Genomic DNA, 24,779 nt, shown 5'->3' with positions numbered 1-24,779 from the left:
GCAAACGAATGTGCACCTCTCTGGGTTTGGGCCCCGATTGCTAGCAACAGCTTTTTTACAGCCAGATTATTTCATAGGACTTGAGCCTGTGTATGTTCAGCATGAACCACTGTTCACCTGTCTTTCCCACTCCTGCTTGGAAAGTCTTTTTTATCCTCAGAGCAAACTTTGTACCTTATTTTTTTTTTTAACTTAAAGCTCCTCTTCTTGGGGCACCTGGGTAGCTCAGTGGTTGAGCATCTGCCTTTAGCTCAAGTCGTGATCCCAGGGTCCTGGGATCAAGTCCTGAATCAGGCTCCCCATGGGGAGCCTGTTTCTCCCTCTCCCTATGTCTCTGCCTCTCTCCCTGTGTCTCTCATGAATAAATAAATAAAATCTTTTTTAAAAAAAAGCTTCTTGGGGATCCCTGGGTGGCACAGCGGTTTGGCGCCTGCCTTTGGCCCAGGGCGCGATCCTGGAGACCCGGGATCGAATCCCACATCGGGCTCCCGATGCATGGAGCCTGCTTCTCCCTCTGCCTGTGTCTCTGCCTCTCTCTCTCTCTGTGACTATCATAAATAAATAAAAATTTAAAAAAAGCTTCTTTTCTTAATCTCGCACTCCCTTTTCTTCATAAACATTTATGAGTTCTGCTCCTGTCACCTAGTGTGTGGTCTGTCCCTCCAGCAACTTCATAAGCAGACTGGCAAGCATAGAGACAGAGTGGAGAATGAAATGCCAAAGTGCTCAAGGAGGAAAGGGCCAGAAATGCAGCCTTTTTCCTCTCTCAGCTTATAGTCTAGCAGGAGAAAGAGGACATGGTGAGTGGTGTCCCCTCAGCTGGGAGACCAGAGACTCAAGTTCTAATTCTCCTTTCCCACTGAGTGTGCCCTTGGGCAAATGGCTCCCCAAGTGTTAGCTTTCTCCTTTGGAAATACAAGGGAGGCATTCCCTTTAAGATCCTGTAGGTCATGGCTGTTCATTCAGCAAATGTTTATTAAGGAATTGCTAACGACTACACGTCAGGCATTTTGCCAGGTGTTAAGGGTACAGAAGTGAATGTTATTATAGTCTGTACCTTGTAGAACCTCTCCAGCCCAAAAGAAAGATAGAACCTCTGTTAGAAGTTTGTGTGTGGTGCTGAAAGAACATGGACAAGTTCATGCTGTGGATCTGCATTTGGAAATAACCATAATCCAAGGTTTGCTAGTAGATATGCGTACTTCATCAGAAGCATTGTAGGAATTTGTTAGTGGTGTTAGGATCCCCTCTTCCAGATGTTTCAAATTTCCCGGGGTCCTGGAGTAACTGGGTGCTCGTGGTAGGAAAATCTTGAGTAACTGGTAATTAGCATACTTCCCCAACTCAGCTGGGGAAGCTGGTCCCCATCCTGGAATGGCAGGAGCTCCTGGGACCCTCTGGCCGAACCACCTGAGCCCCTTGAGTCGAGGTCTAGATGAGTTTGAACATGCCTTGTGTTTCCACTCAGTTTCATCTCTTCCCCTTCCATTCTTCTTTGAAGCATATGTTACCCAACATTTACTAGCTGTCAGGACACCATTCCACGTGCCTCACCATCCTCCCAGTGAATTTGCTGAGTTCAGGCCACTGCACAGTGAGTGCCACTGGGTACCAGGCTCTGGCCCCCTGCCATCATCCCTGCCTTTCTAAGAACTCAGCCTACACACTGGCAGCAGGTCCACTGATATCACCCTCTCAAAGACCTTCACCCTCACTTCCCTTTAGCAACCACACCAAAAGCCCATCACTTGAACCTCGTCTGAAGAATTCTTCTACCTCTAAAGTACCATTTTGTTATCCTTCCACCTACTAAGCCTGCACTCTGCTTTAAGGCAACTCCACAGCCCTAACTTGTCCACTCATGAGTTTCTCCTTCACTTCTTTATCCACCTCACTCCATCCCCATCTGGACACAGGCACAGTTGGGGGGGGGGCAGACAATAACCCCAACTCCAACTATACTTTCCTCAGAGGTCTTGTCTCACTTGACCCTTGACCTTCTACTAAATTTGCCTTGCTCATTCCTGACCTAGAATCTGGCTTCTGGCTCCAAGGCTGACCAACTCTGGTTTCTAACCTGAGTCTGATCTCAGGCAGCTTGGCAATCATTTCCCAATCCCCCAAGCTGATCTTTTCTTTTCCCTATAGCAACTACTCCAAACAAGATTGCAACCTCCCCTTTGCCCTCCTCCCTTGCAATCATCCATGACTCCTTCAAAACACAGAGAAAAGTGAGACTGTATGACAAGAGCTTCGACTTTGAAGGAGGACAGGCTATCTAGCATCTCTGAGTCATACTAACCTCTGCTTCAAAACGTACATTGTTCTTTAGAAGGCTCTCAAACTTCTGCTGTCAACCATCCCTGCCCTCCCCCACACAGCCTCCTTCCTCACCACATGTGAGGATGACTATTTGCTTTTCCCTGACATATTTACTCCTTCTTTCCCTTCCCTCCCTACCTCTGCTTCTCAAAAGAGCTCAAAGGAAATCAGTCACATTACCAAGCAGTAATGAATTACCAGAATTAGGTTATAAAGTGCAAACTTTGACCTTCTGAACAAGACAGAAGCAGCCCAATGACCAGAGCTGAAGCGGAGGTCAGAACCAGACCCACCTGGCAAAAGTGGCCAGATGCCAATCCCTGAGTGGTACAGTGGAGCTCCTAGGGGTCAGAACTGGTTCCCTGGCCCAGAGCAGGGAGAGGTCTGAGTGGAAGAGCATGTGCCCCAGCTGTGTGGAAGGGAGGAAATGAGGGGGTGGGTATTGGCAGGGAGCAGGAACCACTCAGGGTTGGCAGGAAGGGGATTTGGTCATCGTGTAGCACCCCCTACACCTCTCAATGGGAATAATACTCCTTTAGGCAGCCCATTTCCTTTCCAGGAAGTCTTTCCTTTTATTGAGGCTAATTCTGTTCTGTCTTCTGAAGCCACACAGAGGAAAAGTCTAGAGTGGAAGTCTTTTTGATAGAATAGCCCTGTAAAGGTATGAAAATACGGATCACAGAACACCTCATTTCTTGATGAATTATCAAGTTCCTGCAAGAGGTCCTTGGGTGAGATGGCATGGAAAGCCCTACACTATGCTGGATGCTCCCCCTAGGAACAAATCCACTTTGCCAATGCCCACCTTAAGCTGCTGTGCCGTGAACATCACATTGCACATGTGAGCTCTTCCAGGCACAGTACAACTGTCATCAATGTCATTCTGGTCAATAGACTCAAGATCTTATTTTGCTTCTTGGCATCTGTGTAGACTCAGACTGAGGTAGCCTTTTTCCAGAAGCTATGGTGTAGGAATTGAGTTCAGAGGTCAGTGAGACCTTCCTGATGAAGCAACATCAGCTTCCACTCCACTCTTCAAAGCCCCCCAGGCCTGTGGTCCATCTCAGGACAAGTCATTAGTAGCAGGGTATGTTAGTCAAACACGTGTCCACCCCTCCAGTTTCTTCTTTTGGTCTTTCCTTTTGATTCCACTCATTGAACCCTGAGCTCAACAAAGCCCTCGATTTCTGTTGGTCTTGCCCTCCCATGAGGACCTACTACCTTCTGCTGCAAGCTGCCTTTCCTGCTAGTGAATTTGCAGCGCTCTGGAGTACTTATGCGACCACCCTCCAAGGGTCCCCAGAGCTCCCAGCTCGGGCAGCTGAGCCCCTGACCCTGGAGGGTGGAAACTCCAGGTCCTGCCACTCTGGGATGGGCTGGCCATTCTGGAACTCCAGGGACTGGAGATGTGGCCACATCTGTGCTGGGGTAAGTGAACACCTATTAAAGGATTATTGGCTGTAAGGAGCCACTCCTGATTCTGGTTTGATTGGAAGGGGAATTAGGGACTCAATTGCTCTAGTCAGGTGCCCTCCCCAATGTACCTACTCTGATTCCACATCAGATTGGAGGAGTCAGGAATTTCAGCCACAACTGTAGGCCCCATCCAAAACAAAGCAATCATGAGATGAGAGGATGACTCTGCAGTCAGGGGGCAGAGTTGTCACTCAGGCTCAGGACACAAGCTCCACACCCTCAGAGAGACCTGGAAAAGGCCCCTCTCAGCCCAGACCTCTCCTGGTCTTCTTGTAGGGAGAACCAGTCCTTTTCCTCCCCTTCAGGTCTTTCTCTAAGGACCCTTCTGTATCTCAGCCAGCCATTCTTCCACAACAGCTACATCTTCTCATTTTTTTTGCAACTGTTACTACCTCTCAGCAACAGTGGCTACAACCAGTCCCAATGACTGCTTACCCAAGGAGCACCACCAACAGATCATTTCCAAGCTTGCTGGCACCCACCATGCTTCCTCCTAATGGACTGCTCCTAGTAAGCCCAGCACCACCACCACCACCACCCACCCAAAAAGTCAAGTGCCATCCCAGGCTCTAAACTATCTACCTGTCAAAACTCTCCTGCCTGTCCTCTACAACTTTCTACCCTTTCTTTGCTGTCCCTTCCCCACTCCCCACCTGGTCTGTCACACCTTTTCCCTGTTTGGAAATCACATTCCAGACCAGCCTCCTGTAGAAATGCGAAGCCTCCATCTCAAGCAAAGCAAAGTAGAACCTACCCTCCCTCTCAGATACAAAAAATATTTGGCCCTGTCTATGCACCATAGGTTCTAGGGAGAAATTCCAAGCAAATTGGTCCAAGGATCAGAATATCCCAGAGGAAAATAGGAATTGTATACAGTGTGCCCTGGGCTATATCTGAAAAAGGGGGGTGAGAAACAGTGGATTTTCTCAGTTTAATGAATGAACACCCCACCGGAGAATAGCTTAACAACTCTTCAAACATGAAAGACATGATCAACTATCCCCATCTTCACAGAAAGTAGAGGCAAAAGGTGTGGGCCTAAGTTGTAGAAGTAAAGTCTAGTAGATTTTAGATTATCACTATGTATATAGAAATACCACTCCCACCCATGATGTGAGATGATGCTGCTGGCCTTCTTGAGGGCTCACTAAGATGGGGACTCTTCCCAGTTAGAACTGACTTAAATGGCATTATCATATCCTTTTGCCCCACTTTCCATACAATTACATATATATTGACTTTCTTTTCTAGTATTTATTCACTAAAAATTCAACTTCAATTTGTGATAATAAATATAAAAAATAAGAGCAGGGGCACCTGGGTGGCTCAGTCGGTTGAGCATCTGTCTTCAGCTCAACTCATGATCCCAGGGTCCTGGGATCAAGCCCCTTGTTAGGCTCCCTGCTCAGCAGGGAGTCTGCTTCTCCCTCTGCCCACTCCCCCAACCCGCTTATGCTCTCTCTCCCTCTCTCTCTGCCTCAAATGAATGGGTAAAATCTTTTTAAAATAATAATAAATAAGAGCATTTTAAAAGGCCAGTGCATGACACAATGAACTAGCTCAATAATTCATCTGGACCCAGGTCCCTATTGAAAAGATGGATCTGAAGATGCTTTTGAATTATCAAGTCAACAGATAGTTCAAACTTGGAAAGGCCTGACAAAAGCCAAAAGAAATAGGTACTTATCAAAGAGCCATAACTCCATCTGAAAAAGCATAAATCTGATGCAAATGAAAGTGATACTGCCTTGGAGGGAGGAGGCGGAGAGGGATCGTTTCTATTTCTGCATATGGTTAGACCAAAAGTCAATAAATAAAACAATTAATAGAAGAAGAAATCTGATTATAAGAGTGCTTGCCTCTCGGGAGGTCTCTTCTTCTCTTTTGGCATAAACATAAGGAACGAGAAGATAAAATCTAGCCAGGCTCAAGATCCCCAGAAATTTAAGCCAATACCCCTCCCTCATTTGACAGATGGGAGTCCTGAGGCCAAGAAAGATCAAACAACTTAGTTACAGAGTCCAGACTGGAACCCAGGGCCTCTGATTTCTAGTCACTGGCTTTCTTCATTCTATCACATTGCCATGGAGTTCAGTCAAGAAAAATAGGGTTAACATCCTGAGGAAATAATTCTGCAGAAGCAAAAAGCTGTATGCCCAGGACTCTTCACTGTACTGATGAAGTGGGAAATTTGAATGTTAAACAGGAAATGGGTAAGTAAATTATGTTGCTTTGAAAGTGATTACAGTGATTGAAAATGAGGATTTGGGAGGCTATGTAGAGATATAACGTCCAGATATAATGTTAAGTAGAAAAAAGTAGGGTACAAAATCAGAGGCAGGATAGTGCTAGTCACACCTGAGTGAATCTCAGTTCTGCCCCTTATGAGCTCTGTGGCCTCAGGGAAATTACTCAACTATTCTGAATCTCCAGAAGAATAGTAGTATCCATCTCATAGGATTGTTTTGCACCACCATAAGGGAATGAATGTGAGAATCACGTCTTCATATAGAAATGTTCGATTTCTGTTATCATAATCATATATTCAGCTTTGAACTGAACAAGAGTCCATTTGGAAAAGCAGTTGGAAAGGACTGGAAGCTGATAAACAAAAATGAAAACAACCGCAAAAGTAGGATGGGATTATAAATATGCATGTTTTTTATTTTCTCTAATAATGTGATAACCATTTTCCAATAAAAAGAAACACATTTTAAATAGGGACCTCAAAAAAAAAATCCCATTCTTGGGACCTGGCTCTTTTAGTCTGTTCTTTCCTCCAGAGGCACCCTAGGTTCCCAGCACCTAGCTTCCTAAGATTGCTGTGGTATCTGTTGGTGGACAAGGTCAAGAAGGGCCTGGATCCCTTGGAAAAGGCAAGGTGGGGTGGGGTGGAGGGGTGACAGCACAACCCATTCGAGAATCTAGAACACCGGCTTTGCTCAGACCAGACCCTGAGAGAACTTTGTACCTACTAGTTGAATCAGATTCTTTCATTCACGTGTGCATACGTGCATGCATTCACTCACTCATTCGAACACTCTTTGGGACCACTGCTGTATGCAAGGAACTGTGCTAGGGGCTTTTAAAGAATTAGACTGACCCACTGGATGAATTTGGAACAATCTCCATTACACAAGTGAAAAAAGCAAGCTTCAGAACACTGTGCATAGAATGCTACCATTTGTATTAAAAATAGATATATAAATATACATATTTATAAACTTGTAAATGCATAGAATTGCTCAGAAAGGGTACACAAGATCTAGATAACAGTGATTAATTCTGGAGGTGGGCTGGGGAGCTGAAGGCTGACCTCCGATAGGAAGCTTACTTTGCACTGTATATTCTTTTGTATTGTTTGGATGTCTTACCATGTATATGTATTAATTTTTCAAGAAAAACAACAACAAAATTTTTTTTAAAAAAAACAAGGAAAAGAAAGTGCGCCCAGAGCTGAGTATACAGTGGTCAGCAGGGCAGGCAGGGGGTTCCTCTGTCTCGGGGAAGGCAAAGTGTGTCAAACTTGCTAAGCCACGACCATTAAGTTTTCAAAACCAGACTGTTTACATAAGTTAAGGGAACAGTTCTTTCTACACCAATTATAGTAATTCGGCACATCGTTTTACAGAGATAAAGCAGTTGGAAAATAAATACTAGTCATCTGTCAGGCCTTAGAGTGTATTAAGTTGTAGTTTCTACAAGGATGGGGAGCTTATCTGTTTAACTTGATCAGTAGAGCATTCACTCCAGCTAACATGTACATAAGCGCTTGTTACAGCATTTGCTGATGATAACAAATGATATGATAGCACACTCATTAAAAACATCTTTAAAAAGAAAAGATCAGAAGATATTGGACCCTGAGGGAACCATACTTTCTGGGATGGCCCCCCCCAAAATGATGGTCTTCAAAGGCAAGATAAACCCCAATGTAAATGAAAGGTCATGGAAACATTGCCTGTGCTTCAGAACGTCACACACAGAGGTTTTGCACAAGGTTCTCCTTGGGGTGACTAGGCACAGATGGACTCCAAGGAGAACCTGGCACCCCAACCACAGGAGAGGTAGGAAAGCAGGTGTCTGGATGGCTGCAAAGTGCTGACATACTGGGAGCTGGCCAGACCAGCCGGGTCACTAAGGCAGCACAGGGGTTGACGTTGTGGACTTTAGAACCAGAAGGCCTTGACTCAGCAGCAGCACTTACAGGTGGCCCAGCAGGTTATTTTACCTCTCTGAGCCTCAGTTTTCTCTCTGGGAAATGGAAGGGGGGGTAAGCTGTGAGAACCCTGTGGTTATGAAAATCACTGTGAAGTATTTAGCAAGATGACGTGCTAGGATTGTCACTACTGCTACACAGTGAATAGGTGTCCCAGATCAATAGTAACCGCTCACTCATGGGGATCCAAGTCTGATGGCAGGGAGGTGCACTCCACTCTCCACGCTTTGAAGGCAAGAATCTGTCACATTTATATAATTTCTCATAAACAGGGGGTGGGAGGAGCTTCCACCCTCACCATCTCACAAAGCCCATGAAGCGAGTGGGATGGGAATTACTAGGACTATTTGGAGGGGAGGCGCGAAGTGAGGGGGTTTGTTAAGAGCTGGTTAAGGGCAGAATCCAGGTTGTGGGTACCCCTCCGCCCCCAGCGGGTTCCTGGTGAATAGCTTGGCACTCTTTCCACTCTGCATTCCCAGGAAGGAGAGGTAGATCCAGGTCAGGACAGGTGGTCGAGCCTGCAAGTTTACCTTCCCCCACCCACTACCCCCAACTCCAGCAACCACTGCTGTAAAGCAGGAAAGTGATCCAACAATCCATTTCAAACCCTCCCCAGAGCCTCCTTGATAGTATTTCTGTGAGTGGACCACAGGTTGGGGTGGGCACCTGTAGTGGAATTAGGAAAGGGCCAACAGCCAAGGGCATGAACTCAGGCTTTGCACATGGCCTCACTGCCTGCTTGGGAAAGAGGGACACAGTGGCCTTGCCAAGTGCAGCAATTCTTAAACAGCAGATTCTCTGAAACTGAGGCAAGCACTAACTGTTCCCGGTGCCATTAGCATCTCACTAAAAATCTGGCATTTGACAGAAAATGTACTTTTTCTTCTGTTGTGAAAAGGTCAGGTGTATTTATCTGACTTAACAACTTACAAGTGATATTCAATGACTTCCTTGAAAGAGCACCTCTAAGAACTCAGCCAGCACCCACTTGCCTTTGCTGCGCTAGATCCTGCCGGGCCCAGCCCCACACCCTGGCCCTGCAGGGCTGTATCAGAGGCATGGGCCAGAGGTCAGAGGGCACGCCCACACAGCCTGCCCCTGGTGCTTGGTCAGGCCCTAACTCTGCCACCAGTGAAGACAGCCCAACCTCCCGTCTAATCCTGAGAGTTCCCTGCAGCAGCAGCAGTACCAAGGCGTCTTGAATTCGGCAAGATATCACAGAATTCCTCCCCTCTATCCCTTCCCCCACCCACCACCACCAGTAAAGGGTTCTCTTAGGTGGAAAATCCATCTGTAGGAAAGAGGGAGGTGCCTGAAACATTTCAATAGGCCCTAATGCCAACTCTGCTAGCCCCAGGGAGACCTGGCAGGTGACCCTTGACCCTTCCCTCAGAAGGTCTCTAGTAGACTGAGGACCGAGCTCCTGGTTTCCTAACTATAGCTCCGGAATCTAGAGAGGACCTTTCTGGGACAGTAGGAACATTGCTCTCCCTCAGAGATGGGACAGGGAGGGAAGTCTGGGAGAGACTCTCCAGGGGAGCAGGGTAGGACCAGGCTCACTTGAAGAGGAATACAAGAGCCTACCTGCATGGTAAGAAGATTTTTTTTATTTGAAATATAGTCTGAGCAACATGAATGTAGCCGAGAGGAGGAGGGGCTGGCCTGCCTGGGGCAGCAGCCTCTCTAATGGCACAGGAGAGCAAGAGTCCAAATATTCCAATGTCTGTGTACCCCCAACCCCACTCATCAGGAAAGGCAGAACAGCAGCAGAACAAAGACACACAGCTCCTTCTGAAGGGTCTGCCTGCCCTGGCTGTATCTCCTGCTCTCCTGGGCTCCAGAGGTGTGCTGCAGAACCTTCTCCCACCCACACAGACAAGAGAAGCCAGTGTGACAATTAATTCTCCAGGACTACTTTTTGGGGAAAAGAATCAGAGAAGACAGGAAGAAAGGGCGAGGCGATTGAGGGCCCTCACCAAGCCAGCCTGGGCAGAGCTCTCCAAGAGGGACCGTGCCAGCACCCTCATCCCCCTTCTCCGGCTCTGCTGGCAGGAAGGAGAGCTGCCGTCTGCAGGCCAGGAGAGCTCCGAGGAGACCCCTGGCTGAAGGCAGCAAGCAGGAACCTTCCGGAAGTGCACAGCGCTGGGGGGGGGCCTCAAGACGAGTGGCCAGCGTTGGGGCTGGGCCACTTAAGCAGCCTGGGGTTGGAAGGACACAGATAAGAGTTGGGGTAGCAAGAAGCAGCACAAAGCCATAAATAACAGAAGCAGATTTAGAACTGTGAGGGTCCTGGGTGATCGCACATTTCCTGGGGCCGGGGGACACCCAGCACCCCACAGCTGGGGCAGACACTGCTCCAGGGCACAGCCGGCCACACTCACACCGGGGCAGAGCCTTTTATTTCCCACTGTCCACACAGCAGACGGAGGACGCCATGGCATCACCCGGACTGCACGCACTGTAGAGCCTCTGGTCACACCTGAGGGGATGGTGCATGGCTGTCCTGGTCCTGAGAGGCCTGTGGTTGACTCTGAGCATCTTGGGTACCGTCCTCCTCAGAAGCTGGGCCTAGTGATCTTGCCTCTGGGTCACCCAACAAAGGCTCTCCAGCACATTCTTCTAGTCCGTTCTCCCTGGTCTCCATGGATACCTCCTCCCCGGAGCCCTCCTCTGGCTCTGCTGCCTCCACAGCCACCTCTGCTGCCTCCTCCTCCTCCTCATCTTCCTCCTCCTCCTCCTCCTGGTCTCTCACCTTGTGGACGATAAAGAGGTGGCGGCTGAGGGAGCTGGCAGAGGTGTAGCACAGGCCACAGAGGAGGCACTGAGCTGTGGAGTTGTCCGCTTGGTGCTGAGGTATGTGGCTCTGAAACTCGAGCCCTGAGTCTGTGGCAAAGCTACATTTCGCACACTGGAACAGGGACTTGTGCCTTTTGGTGGAAGAGACGGTTGCGCCATTGCTGGTGCCCGGAGTGTCCCCAGCTCCGCTGCCTGGTCTTTTCAGATGGCTCACCTGGAAGGGAAGATGGTGTGAGTCGGGGCCAAGCCCCAGACTGGACTCCCACACCTGAGCAGTGTGGCCCATGGACTTGCAGAATCACCACCCAGGCCAGGCTGCTTGCCCCAGCCCTGAACCATGGGTTTATATTTGGCTTCTTTCAGGTTTTTCAGTTTGCTTTTGTTTTTTTTCTGACGTAAGATGTGTCACCACAATCTGAAGATATGGGAAGGATAGAAAGAAGACCAAGTCCCTCCTACCCCACTCCCCAGGCTGCTCTCCAGAGAACACCCTATCACCTAGGGTCTGTGGCTCCTCCTTTTTGCACGCACAAAGATAAAATTGCTGCCTTTTAAAAAATGATAGCATTACATGCACACTTTTCTTCACCCTGCTTTTCCTACTTAATGACATGTACTGGCTGTTGTTTCCATGAGGACATACAGACACTTGGTTCTCCTAACAGTAGCACACCGACTCATCACAGGGGTGAATGGTTCCCACTGACAGATGTTTAGATGCGTCCTTCATTATTTGCTGCGCACAGCCCTGCAGTACAGTGCAAGTGAATCCTTGCGCATACCTTTTCATGCCTGAGGCCAAAGATACAGGACAGATAAATCCTAGGGACAGAATTGCTGGATCAAAAGGCATGTACGTTTGGAGGGTGGGGGTGTGCATTTTAATCACAGATGTTGCCAAAACGTCAACTGACAACCCACCTGCTATATGTGAAAGGGCTTCTGCCGACCAACGCCCTTTTCTGAGTAGCCAAGAAGGAATGCCCTGAACTCCAGGCAGCTCTCAGAATTTCCCAGACATATCTGACCCTCTGAGGAGCAGCTCTCCCTACCAGGGGGAGCCTACTGTGAGGAGGGAACTATGCTGTTTCAGAAGTTCACCAGAAATGGGAATAGGGCATGGAACAGTGATAAGGTAAAAAAAAAAAAACGAGGGTCCAGGGTAGCAGGAATCTAGGCTGGCTCCACTCATAATGAGAGACAGAGAGAGAGAGAGAGAGAGAGAGAGAGAGAGTGTGTGTGTGTGTGTGTGTGTGTGTGTAAGAGAGGAGAGCGCGCCACATGGCTAAGGAACATCACAGTGACAGGGAAGCCACAGGAACAAAAGGCTACTGGGCAGTCTCCTGGGTCTCTGTCCCTGTCCTTTACCTGTGCACAGTCCCCAGGAGGGTCATGCCAGACTAGAGAATGACCACATCGAGGGAAGCTGTCAGTGCTGGTTGCTCCATGACCACCATTACCAGTGGGCTCCCTGTAACCCTCCTGCTACCCCTCCAGCTCAAGGGGCTCACTGAACAAGCTATGCCAGTGGCAGGGCCCACACTCACCTGAGGGGAATGTCCACCCGGAGGTCTGACTTTGGACGTCTGGCTCAAATCAGGGTTTCTGATACCATGCATAAGGCTGATGTGGCTCTCTAGGAGGGAGGGCCGAGGAAAGCTAGGGCTGTCCTCTGTGCAGTACCTGCAGAGTACAGCCCCAGAGACATTGTGTAAGACGACAGGCTCCAGGGAGCCCAGTGCACACCTGGCAGGGAGGCAAAATAGGAGCGGCTTCTGGCTCCAGAATAGAGTCTGGGGCAGGCAGAGAGCTGGCTGGATGGTCATCAAGCTGGCTGAGTAGTGCTGGGCACTCCCCAGAGAAGTTTAGCTGACAAGGTGGCAGACAACAGCAAGTCAGAATATTTGTGCTGGTCCTAAGCCATGATCTTACTCTCCACTCCCTGATATCACTGCCCAGAAGTCCAGGTGATGCGCTAGTGGTCAGCAAGGAAGAGGTCAGGGTATGTCCGGAAGCAGAGACATGATGTCAAAGCCTCTTGGCCAGACAGGACACATGGTCCCATCATCACCACACCTCCTAAACCTCAGAGCCCGTCACACTGACTAGCAGTGCAACCCACGGTGAGGGAGATGGGCAAAGACTCAGGAGCTACCAGGTTCTAGAAGCTGGTTCCCAACCAGCCCTGCCTTCTGACGTAGCCACACCATCTTTCCATTAGAAACTTGCTTATCTCTTGCTTCCAACCCTTGATCTCCCAGCAGAGAAAAGCCCCAGTGATGCCATGGGCAGTCTCTGAATTTCAGGCTTCCTGGCTCCCATCTCCAGAGACTCACCCACAAGTGTAGACTTTCTTCACTGTGTCATGGTTGTTGCGGATGTGTTTGCGCAGGCTGTTGGGGGTGTGGAAGGACTGTTCACACTGCCGACATGGGTACCGCTTCAGCGTCTAGAGGAGATGACAGGATGCAAAGCATCAGAACTATAAAACAGGTCTGGGTGTATCTTTCTACTCAGGTGATGTAGGCAGAGAGGAGGATGCCCCCAAAAACCTCAAGAACTGTGGTACCTACCCTGCCCAGGCACCAGGAACCCTAAGGGGTCAGCCACACAAGGGGGCTCTGACCCCACAGGAGGCAAGTCCAGAGAATCTGGCACCACACTGACTGTGTGAGGACACTTACCCGACCGTGGCTCTTTTTCATGTGGGACACATAGTTCTCCCGGTCAGGAACCCACTCCTGGCACTCCTGGCAGGTCCAGCCAGCGTTCCGCAGCCGGGGCCTGGTTTCAGCCCTGCGATGGGCCTCGGGCCGGCCCCAGCGGCTCGAGGGCAGGGAGCTGCCCCGAGCAGCCACACTTGTGGCTGGGGGCTCGGTGGGAACCCGAGAGCCAGGGCGGCTCGAGGATGTGTCCGATGAAGACTGGAGGCTTGACAGCTCGTCCACATTTCGGGGAACACCGTGAGTGCTCTGGGGATGGGGAGAGCGATTACTGACTGGGCAAGGGGAAAGATGCACAGAGTCAGACCCCCGACCTGAGGCATGTGCCCTCCTCCCCAGCCTCCTTCCCCTGGGCAGCCCACCTTGACATGCTGCATCAACTCCGGCTTCTGCAGGAACAAGAGTGGGCACTCGGGGCACTTGAAGACGCCCACCTGCGTCTTGCTGGCATTCTGGTAAAAATGCTGCTGAATGTGCCTCTTCTTGTTGAAGACCATTTCACAGGAGCACTTATAAATGAGCCTGATGAGACAAGCCCCAGGGAGTGAGATGGCCAGGCCCCCTGAGCAGAACCTCCACCCCATCTATGCTCTCTCTGAACCAGGGTCAGGTCTGGGGAAGCACTACTCAGAGCCGATGTATATACTCCCCTGGCTCAGGACGTCTTCAGTGAACCCTGGGCACCTCCACCACCAGCCCCAGCTCCCTGGTCCATCCCAACACCTCCCCCTATAGTACCCAGACCATTTAACTCAAGCCCACAGGCCTGCTGGCCCTGGAGCTGCACTCACTGGGAGGGTTTGTGAGGTTGGGTGGGGTGCTGAGTGGCACTGTGGTCTGCAGTACTGCTTGCAGTCTTGAAGGCCATGGGACAGAATGCACATTTGTGGAAAACCTGGCAGTGTCGCTCCTGGATGTGGCTTTTCAGCAAGGCCAGGGTCAGATGGACAACCCCACAGTGGATGCACCTGGATGATAGGAGTGGTGGGGTGTGGAAGGCATGTCAGACCCAGAAGTAGTGGTGGAAAAGGAGGGATGGAGGTCAAGAACAGAGCCATCTTGGGGACACCCTCTCCCCCTTCCTTGAGCACTCCACACATACATTCTGAGCTCCTGCTGCCATCTGCATACACATACATTGGGGACACCCTCTCCCTCTTCCTTGAGCACTCCACACATACATTCTGAGCTCCTGCTGCCATCTGGCATAGTGGGGTCACCCACACCTCCCAAGCCCAAGGCTATGCCTGGTATAGAAGGGGGAAGAAACCCACCCCACTCCTCACTGGCAGAGGATACTTTTCTGCAAACCAAAAATCTTTTTTTTCTAAAGATTTATTTTTATTTATTTATGGTAGACAGAGAGAGAGAGAGAGAGAGAGAGGCAGAGACACAGGCAGAGGGAGAAGCAGGCTCCATGCCAGGAGCCCGACGCGGGACCCGATCCCGGGACCCCAGGACCGCGCCCTGGGCCAAAGGCAGGCGCGAAACCGCTGAGCCACCGAGGGATCCCCCCTGCAAACCAAAAATCTGAGTCCAGCTAAGAGAAGCTGGTGGGGAAGGCGGGGGGTGGGGGTGTCCAAAATGACATAAACAGCATCCTTTGAAAGCCTGTGCCTTCCACAGGCTGGTACCAAATGGGCAGCAATGGCCACTTAATAAAAGTGCTGTCAGGAACGACTGCGCTCGCCATAGCAGGCCTTAAAGCCCAAGAAGGAATCCTCTGGAGCAGCGCTATCCAGTGGAACCTGTGGTAGCAGCTGGAATGTTCTATACTGTACTGGCCATGTGGCAATTTAGGTTTAATAAGATACAATGCAATAGCCAGTCATACTGGCCACATTTCAAGTGCTCAGCAGCCCAATGTGGTCGGTACAGCTTTGGATCACATAGCTCTTAAGTGTTGGGAGGGTCTCCCTGCTGGCATTGTGGATAACTTTTTACTTCTTTTTCTACCAAGTTGTATTTTTCAAGCTTTGTTTGGTGAATATACCACTTGCATAATGTAGGAACTGTCTTAAACAATTTCTTCTGAAATTGAGGCACGTTGGACTCTTCTGTTGACTTCACAATCTCTAAGAATCTGGCCCTCTCCTTCCTCAGACTCATAGGCCTCCATGATCTCCATGCCATCCTCCATCCCTTCCAGGACCCAGACCACCCCCTCACGCGTTCCTTCTTTCCTCCTATCTACATCCTCCCTCACCCGACCCCCATCTCCCCTCCATGAGGAAACACCTTCCCTGTGCCCAGCCATTCCTCTCAGGACAACTCTGGTCTCCCTTTGGTTGCAATATTGCCTGACCCCATTACCCCAACTTCCCAGTAAACACTAGAAGAGGGGCTGTTGCTTCACTGAAAAAAGGCACATCTTCACCTAAAAATTCTTTGACTCCTAAATAGAAGCCTTCAATTCAGTACATTAGCCTGTTTTCACAGTCCACACACATCATCACAGAATCCTATCTGGTCCTTTTTGTTTTTCTTCCTTTTCTGTGTGTTGCGAGGAATGGGAAATGGAACTACCTCTGCAAACTTTTTTTTTTTTTTTTTTTATAATATATACTTATACAGTTGACCTTTGAACAACATGTTCTTGAACAATGCAGGTCAAGACTTTTTTTTTTAATTTTTTTTTTTAATTATGATAGTCACAGAGAGAGAGAGAGGCAGAGACACAGGCAGAGGGAGAGGCAGGCTCCATGCACCGGGAGCCCGACGTGGGATTCGATCCCGGGTCTCCAGGATCGCGCCCTGGGCCAAAGGCAGGCGCTAAACCGCGGCGCCACCCAGGGATCCCTACCTCTGCAAACTTAATTAGCAACAAGGAGCAACCCACAGAACCAGAAAGCTGTTTGCAATGATCTCTGATGCGCACTCATTACTAAATTTGTACATTCTCTAGAGTTTCTACACAAGCTACTGAATTATATTTTCTTTTCTCTCCTGCTGAACAAAATAGTGACCAACTTCTAGCACACAGAAGTACTTCCACACCACAATGTATTGTGAGGAGAAAAAAAGTCCACATATTTCCAAATTCGTCCAAAGTGGCCAAGTACACCTGATATATATAAAGAATCTTAAAGTGTCCATATTTGTGTAGTGTGACCAAACTTCAGCAGGAGCAACCATACACCCTTCAAAAATGTGCCTAAAAATCCATTCCATTTACCGAATGGACATTCTTCAAAGAAGCCTCACTGAAAGTAGAGCATAAAGGTGTAAAAGAACACACACCAACCTCAGTGAAAGACTAAGTATGGCTTACAAATTGATGAAAAAGGGTGCAGAAGAGAAATCTGAACCCACAATACAACTTCTTTACCAATTAAGAGAAAATACACAATAATAGAATCATATGCTATGAAATATGTAAAGTTTTAGAAAAGACACAGTGGTACAATATTTAATTGTCCCAATAATCCCAAATAAGAAAAAAATGACATATCATTAAGAATAACTGAAACTTGCTCCATTGTGACATCATTGGCCACTCTCCAAATTTTCAACAGAGTAGAATAATTCATACAATTTTAAAGTATGTGTATAATGTATATACATATTTTATATGAAACACATATACATAAAACATATAAAATGTACAGGCTTTTGACAATGTCTTCAAGAAAAAGCAAAAATAACACAAAACAAAATACTACTGTAAGACTCTGTAGTAGAACTCAATGAAATGGAGCATAGATACACTTTCAGGAATTACTAAAAAATATAATACCCATAGATTGGATGGAAATATTTGCATATCATGTATCTGACAAGGGAGTTAAATCTAGAATATACAAAGAACTCTTACAACTCAATAGTAAGATAATAAATAACCCAATTTAAAACCAAATAAATATACATTTCTCCAAAGAAGATACACAAATATCAAACAGAAAAGATGCTCAACACTATGAGCCACTGGGGAAATGTAAATCAAAATCATAACAAGATGCCACCTTGCACCCACAGAGATGGGTCAGCAGAAGTCAGACAATAACATGTGCCAGCAAGGATGTAGAGAAATAAAAAATCTCATGCCTGCTGGTAGGAATATAGAAATGGTACAACTACTTTTGAAAATAGCCTGGCAGTTCCTCAAAAAGTTAAACATAGAGTTATCAGTTGAAGCATATACTCTACTCCCAGGTATCCACCCCCCAAAATGTAAAAGATATGTCTATACAACAACTGATGCATGAAATGTTCATCAGTGGTATTATTCATAATGGCCAAAAGGTGGAAACCCAAGTATCTGTCAACTGGTCATAAACAGATGACCAAATTGTGGTATATACAGACAGTGGAGTATCATTCAGCCATAAAAAAGGAATGAAATGCTGACACATTACAATATGGATGAATCTTGGCTAAAACTACATATTCTATGATTCCATTTCTATGAAATGTCCAAAATAACCAAATATATGAGGCAGAAAAGAAATGAGTGGTAGCTAAGGGATGGGGGTGGGGGATGGAAGAGTTATGAATACAGTTTCTTTTTGAGTGATGAAAATGTTCCAAAACTGGTTGTGACTGAACAACCCTGTAAATATACTAGAAACCATTGAATTGTACACACTACATGGCTGAATTATATGTTGTGTCTAAATAAAGCTGATACAAAAAATATATGTGAATATCTGAAGATCTTTTTTTTCTTTTTAAAGATTTTATTTATTTATTCATGAGAGACACACACACACACAGAGGCAGAGACACAGGCAGAGGGAGAAGCAGGCTCCATAACTCGATCCTGGGTCTCCAGGATCACGTCCTAGGCTGAAGGCGATGCTAAACCGCTGAGCCACTGGGGCTGCCCAATATCTGAAGATCTTAAGTGCAACCAATAGTGTACTAGTGTATACATCTGAGTTCAACCACGGGTCACTGAAGATTTTAATGTCAAGATCTCCAGTAAGCCCTCTGGCTGAATCACATTACACTTTTCCTTACAAAAAGGCTTGACAGGGACACCTGGGTGGCTCAGCGGTTGAGCATCTGCCTTTGACTCAGGGCCTGATTCCAGGCCTAAGATCGAGTCTCACATCAGGCTCCTGCTGAGAGCCTGCTTCTCCCTCTGCTTATGTCTCTGCTTCTCTCTGTTTCTCGTGAATAAATAAATAAAATCTTAAAAAGAAAAAAAGGCTTGACAAACTGAATTGCTTTTGAGACACTGTTTCTTCTTACTCTTGCAAATGAAAGGAAAGTAAAATACTGAATTAAAAGACCAAGGAAAAAAAAAAAAGACCAAAAAAAAAGAAAAAGAATGCTATGAATCTGTGTCATCGGAAATTCTTTGACTTCAAAATTCAAAGATAAAAATTGCTTGAATTTTTAGTGGATTGGACTTGATCTTGGAACAAGAAACAGACACATGTAAATCAAAGTGAATGGTATTTCACTTTGATTTACAAATGTTACACAGTACTGTAAAAACACACATTCAGGTGTTTGGTTTAAAAATGTGGCTGATGGCACGGGGGTGGGGGAGTGGGGAGGGGAGGGGTGGGGAGAGGCACCCACCTGGCTCAGTTGGTGGAGTGTGGGACTCCTGATCTCAGGGTTGTGAGTTTGAGCCCCAAGTGGGCGATATAGAGTATGTAAATAAAAAACAACAACAACAACAACAAAAGTGACCTGGGATGCTGCCAAGCAATGCTGCTCTGCAACATGGTGGCAAGGGCTCTGTAATAACCCATCTCTGGTTTGTCTGCTTCTCCTGCACTTTAGGGGACCCATCTCCCATAACACACAAAAGCAGCCAGTCTACATTTGGAAGTGCTTACATGGGGACTGAAGCCTCAGAGCCCCCACAGCCCCTCTCCACCCCTCTGCCCTGTCTGTGAGCTACCATCAAACTCAAATGCTTCTGCTCCCTAAAGCTCTCCAAGATCTACCTTCTCTGCATCCCTACAGTGGCTGTGCCTCTGCCCGAGCCCCCAGCCTCTTACCTGGACCATCACACTTGCCTCTCAACCAGTCTCTGGGTTCTGCCCTAACACACAAGTAAGCTTCCCAGAGCGATCTTCCTGAAGCACGGGTTTAGCCAGACCACTCCCCGGCTACAGATCCATCTGGAGCCCCTCACTGCCCATTGGAGAAAGTCTAAGTGTCTGCCAAGGAATACAAGGTCTCACCTGGGCCTGGCCCTACTGACGCTCTGGTCTCATTTCTCACCCATTCCCCAGTTCCTCTTGACCCCCTTTCCACCAAAATGTCCATCATTCCTGTAACTTATCAGGTATACTGGCATCCCTGCTCATACCCTTGTCAGACATGCTCTCCCCCTTTCGTTTGCCTGAAAACCTCCTAATATCCCTCTATGAAGCTCCCCTGACCCTTCCCCTACTGTGGGCCTCACCACCCCGAGTTATGATTACATGTATAGGCCTGTGACCTACCACACTGATAGCAGGGGCTGTGTCTTGATGCCCTCTGTATCCTCAGTGTCTGGCATAGCGCTGACGACAGTAATAAGTACTCGAAAAGGAAGTTAAGAAATGAACTAAATCAATCTTTTTTTAATTCCAAAGAGAAGAAAACCTTACTAAATTTGGACAAAATTAATTTTCTGGTGTGAAGGTGATACCATAAAAACATCAGAAGATGAAACTCCCAAATGCAGCATATCAGAAAAGGGGGCCTCACTGAGTTGATGTAAATGTTAGAGATCAATCAGTATGTTTGGAAGGTGTTTTCTTCCCCATTTTGATCTTTTTCCTGAAAATGACTTCTTATCTATATTTATTTGACATGTGGAGAAGACTCAGTTTAAAATAGTTTTCTTGGTTTTACTATGAGGCTCATCATTTTTCCATTTTCAGGTTGTACTTGTTTCTCACAAACTGACAAAAACTAATCAGTGTGAAGCTACAAGAGCCCTTTGCATTTGGCTCCAAACTTTGCATTGTAGTTCCATCTGTTACTGGAAACTGAGAACATCTAAAAGTACTGCAATTAGTACATTTATTATTGAAATGAGACTTTAAATTTAATATGCCAAACACAGTAACTCTGTGAGATTAACTTTATATACTTTTAAAAACCAATCTATTCTCCCTAAACTGTCCCTTCAAAGCTCCTTTTTCATGTTTTAGTTCCTTTTAACTCCTTGTTCTTGTCCCTCTCACTCTTCTTGCGCTCCACAAAATAAAAACACCTATCTGAATACCAACTAACATTACTGTCTTAGTAGCCTGAAGTCCAGGCCCCTTAAAACTAAAGCTCATACTGAAATGAGTTCTGGCCCCAGAAAAGGACCAGCCATCAGGCCAGCCCAGGACAGCAAGCCAGGCAGCACCCACCTGTAGCCCACTTTGCGGGCATAGTGCAAGCAATTTTCCTTCACGTGGGTCTGGAAGTAGGCAGAGCGGCAGAGGGCTCCACACTCCGGGCAGCAATAGGGGGACTTGTGGGCGTGGATCCGCTGGTGGGCACAGAAACTGCACTGGTTGGGCAGCAGCATCTGGCACACCTGGCAAGTCTAGGAAAAAACACCGAGAAAGTAATTCAGCCAGATGCCACAGCTGCCACAGGCTCGTGGCTCTCCAACCACAGCGGTCCAGCTTTCCTAGAACACAGGTCGGAATAGCCGCTCACCACACATGCTCTCCTCCAACCCTCCCAGGATACTTGGCACCCCCAGGCCTCAACAGAAGTGCTGATACACCCAAGCAAGCTTTGCCTCTCACCTTATTCATCAGAGACAGAACTGATGCTATGTTTCCAAAGATCATACTGCTTCTAGGACTGTGAGTGCTCCTTCCCTCAGGCTTATCAGAAGACCAGCTTTTCCTTTCCAGAGGCCAAAGGCACTTCTTGAAGTCTCAGAACTCACTACACTGCCAGACCCCCCAGGGCCTCTGTCCCCACTCATCGGAGGCAGTTCCTGCTCAGCATCTCTAGTCTGATGGCTTGGGGACTTCCAGAGCAGATCCAATTGGCTCCCAGAAGCCCCCAGTGCAGGGGTGGACTGAGTAGTCTTGCCAGTGTCCACTCCCTCAGGCCTGTTTGCCCACTCGGGGGTGTCTTGAGCAACAGGCTGACCACATATGCCCACAGAGAAGAGCAGAGTGGGCAATAGCTCCTTCAGTCCCAGACTCAGGAGAGAACCGGGGCAGCAGGGTGGATGGTACAACCACTGCTGCTCTAGCGGGCACAGAGCACACAGCCCAGAGGAAGCAACAGACTGCGCTGGTGCCTGCATCGATAGAGCCCCCTCTAGGTCAAAAGGGGACCACGGTGCTCACTTTTCACCACAGGGGCCACTGACCCAGGCCCAGAGGAGGTTGCTTAGAGGAAGAATCATTAGGGACGACAGGAAAAGCAAAATCCAGAACATGGAGCCTCTACAGGACATACAACCCAGGTTTCTCAAAAAAGTAGACTTCAAGGGAAAAACAGAGAGAAAAAGGAAATTTATAGATTAAAAGAAGTTTAAGAGAACTTTTCACATTGCAGTGTATAGCACTTATTTGGACCCTGATTCAAGCGAGCCAACTGTAGAGAGAAATGAGACAATCAGAAATATTTGAACACTAACTTGATGATGATATTGGGACATCTGACACTTGGCATTAAGCTTTGATAATAAGAAGAAATTATCGTTATTATTAATTTTGAGATGCAATGATATTATGTTCATTTTCTTGCCAAGGAAAACCTGTATATTTTACAGATACATTCTGAACTATTATAGATATGGTGACGCTGGGATCTATTTAGAAATAACCCATGAGAGGGGGAGGGATGGGTGAGAAAATATGTAAAACGGGATGGCCAGGAGTTAGTAATTGTTAAAGAAGAGTTCATTATACCATCCTGTCCACTTTTACATATGTTTGGGACATTCCATAATAAAAAGGCTTTTTTAAAAAAAGATTACTCTAGGGGGAGCTTGGGTGGCTCAGTTAAGTGTCTGCCTTTGGCTCAGGTTGTGATATCAGGGTTGTGAGATGGAGCCCACATCATGCTCTGAGCTCAACAGGGAGTCTAAGACTCTCTTTTCCTCTCCCTCTGCACCTCCTGCCTCAGTGCTTGCATGCAAATGAGCTCTCTCTCTCTCTCAAATAAACCTTTATATACATATAATATTAAACTAGAAAAACAAAAACATTCCCTGAAAATTGAAAAATAGAAACTAAATAGCCTAACAATGTATCAAGCTCGTGACATAACCATATAGAAAGAAGACTTGTTCCCAGTGACCTTTAAAATGCAGTATTTTGACTTATACATCCTTAATGTGATCTATTCTAAGAGTAGAAAGAACTGCAAATATACCTTTGACTTTATGCAGTTATCCTAATGTTTGAAATGATATTGGTATTGATATTTCAAAATTTTGCATATATATACATATATATGTGTGTGTGTGTGTATATATATATATATATATATATATATATATATATATATATAGGTAGGAAAGCCTTAGGAACCAAGATTTTCAGTATAAAATCAGTTACATAAAAACTATAATTTTACATTTGAATACCAGCATACTCATGATTTTTCTTTTTTTTAAAGTAAGCTCTATGCCTAATGTGGGGCTCAAACAACCCCAAGATCAAGAGTTGTGTGCTCCACCACCCCCCCTTTCTTCTTTTTAGAAACATATACTTCTAGGATACCTAGGTAGCTCAGTCGGTTAAGCATATGCCCTCAGCTCAGGTGGTGATCCCAGGATCCAGGGATCGAGTCCCATAGCTAAGCTCTCTGCTCAACAAGGAATCTGCTTCTCCCTCTCCCTCTCCCCATTTGTGCTCTTGCTCACTTGTTCTTTTTCAAATACATAAATAAAATCTTTACCAAAACAATACATATACTTCTTGGGGTCCCTGGCTGGCTCAGTCAGAAGAGCATGCAACTCTCAATCTTGGGGTCATGAGTCTGAGCCCCACATTGGGTGTAGAGATGACTTAAATAAATAAAACTTTTTCAATAAACAAATAAATACAATAAAAACATATGCTTCTTAGCTCTGGCCACTGCAAAGGCCTAGTCGCAGATACACCCAGCAAGCATCTCTGATCCCCAGAACATGACATCTAAATACCATTCCTTAGGCAAGAAACCTGGCTCCTCCGAAGGATGGCCAATCGCCAAGTTTAGCACAAGAAATGTGCCCAGGACATCTTGTTGGGGCAGTGAGGAAGTTTCTCAGGCGTCATGAGTTCACGTCCAGAGGACACAGGAGCCAGCTGGACGGCATTCCACAACTGAAGACAAAGCAGCCTGACCACGGAAAAGTGACTGAGCCCAACATACAAAACAGGTGAAAACCAATGAGTTCATTGTAACAGCCATAGGAAAGGCTGCCTCATACACATCAGGGTGTCTAAAGACGAAGTCAAACAGACAGACGAAACAGCAAATGACAGGTGCTGGTGGGAATGTGGAGACACTAGAACCCTTGTGCACTGTTGGCAGGAGTGAAATGGTGCAGCCGCTGTGGAAAACAGTGTGTGTGGGGGCTCCTCAAAAGATTAAAAATAGAGTTACCATATGATCTAGACATTCCAACTCTGCGTACATACCTGAAAGAACTGAAAGCAGGAGCTCCAAAATATATTTGTACACCATGCTCATAGCAGCATTATTCAAGCAATACCCAAGAGGTGGAAGCAACCCAATGTCCATCAATGGAGGAATGGATAAACAAAATGTGGTAAAAACATGCAATGGAATATTATTCAGCCTTAAAAAGGAAGGAAACCCTGTCACATGCTACAACATAGGTGAGCCCTGAGGATATGATGCTAAACAGAACAAACCAGTCAGTCACAAGAAACAAATACTACATGATTCCACTCATGAGGTACACGGAGTAGTCAAATTCACAGAAACAGCGAGCAGGAGGGTGGTGGCCAGGGGCAAGGGGGTGGAGGGGAAACTGTTGAATGGGTATAGGGTTTCAGTTTTGCAAGATGAAAAGAGTTCTGGAAATTGATTGCACAACAGTGTGAATGTACTTAACACTACTGAACTGTACACTTTAAAAAAATGGCTAAGGTGGTAAACTTTATGCTATGTGTATTTTACCATAATTTTTTAAAATAACAGAGCCGGGCCTCTTAATACACTATTTGAGACTCAGGATATCAACTCACTACTGTAAAAACTGTTAACTAAGGGAAACAAAGTTAAGTAAATATCCCATTTTGCAATATAAACTATATTTTATTTCAAGGTAACCAAACAGCCCTCATCAAAGAAGGAAAGACATTTTATACAGA

At 46.8% G+C, this 24,779-nt stretch overlaps 1 protein-coding gene across 3 annotated transcripts in view; it reads right to left on the bottom strand.

The window, feature by feature from the left end:
* Positions 1 to 9,608: 9,608 nt before the first annotated feature.
* The window catches only part of ZNF592 (zinc finger protein 592), a 48,026-nt gene continuing 32,855 nt past the window's right edge, over positions 9,609 to 24,779 (bottom strand). For all 3 annotated transcript variants that reach the window (XM_041751523.1, XM_041751525.1, XM_041751524.1), the window contains exons 4-10: positions 20,847 to 21,025; positions 14,328 to 14,504; positions 13,899 to 14,058; positions 13,498 to 13,785; positions 13,150 to 13,262; positions 12,361 to 12,496; positions 9,609 to 11,027 (exon numbers count right to left, since the gene is read on the bottom strand). In XM_041751523.1, coding sequence (XP_041607457.1) covers positions 10,491 to 11,027; positions 12,361 to 12,496; positions 13,150 to 13,262; positions 13,498 to 13,785; positions 13,899 to 14,058; positions 14,328 to 14,504; positions 20,847 to 21,025 — 1,590 coding nt within the window. In that variant the 3' untranslated portion in view covers positions 9,609 to 10,490. The remainder of the gene's footprint in view (positions 11,028 to 12,360; positions 12,497 to 13,149; positions 13,263 to 13,497; positions 13,786 to 13,898; positions 14,059 to 14,327; positions 14,505 to 20,846; positions 21,026 to 24,779) is intronic.

Source organism: Vulpes lagopus, chromosome 4 (genome assembly GCF_018345385.1).
Source record: "Vulpes lagopus strain Blue_001 chromosome 4, ASM1834538v1, whole genome shotgun sequence".
NCBI lineage: Eukaryota > Metazoa > Chordata > Mammalia > Carnivora > Canidae > Vulpes > Vulpes lagopus.
The sequence above is the reverse complement of the archived record's forward strand: the minus strand, read 5'-3'. Positions and strand labels throughout refer to the sequence as shown.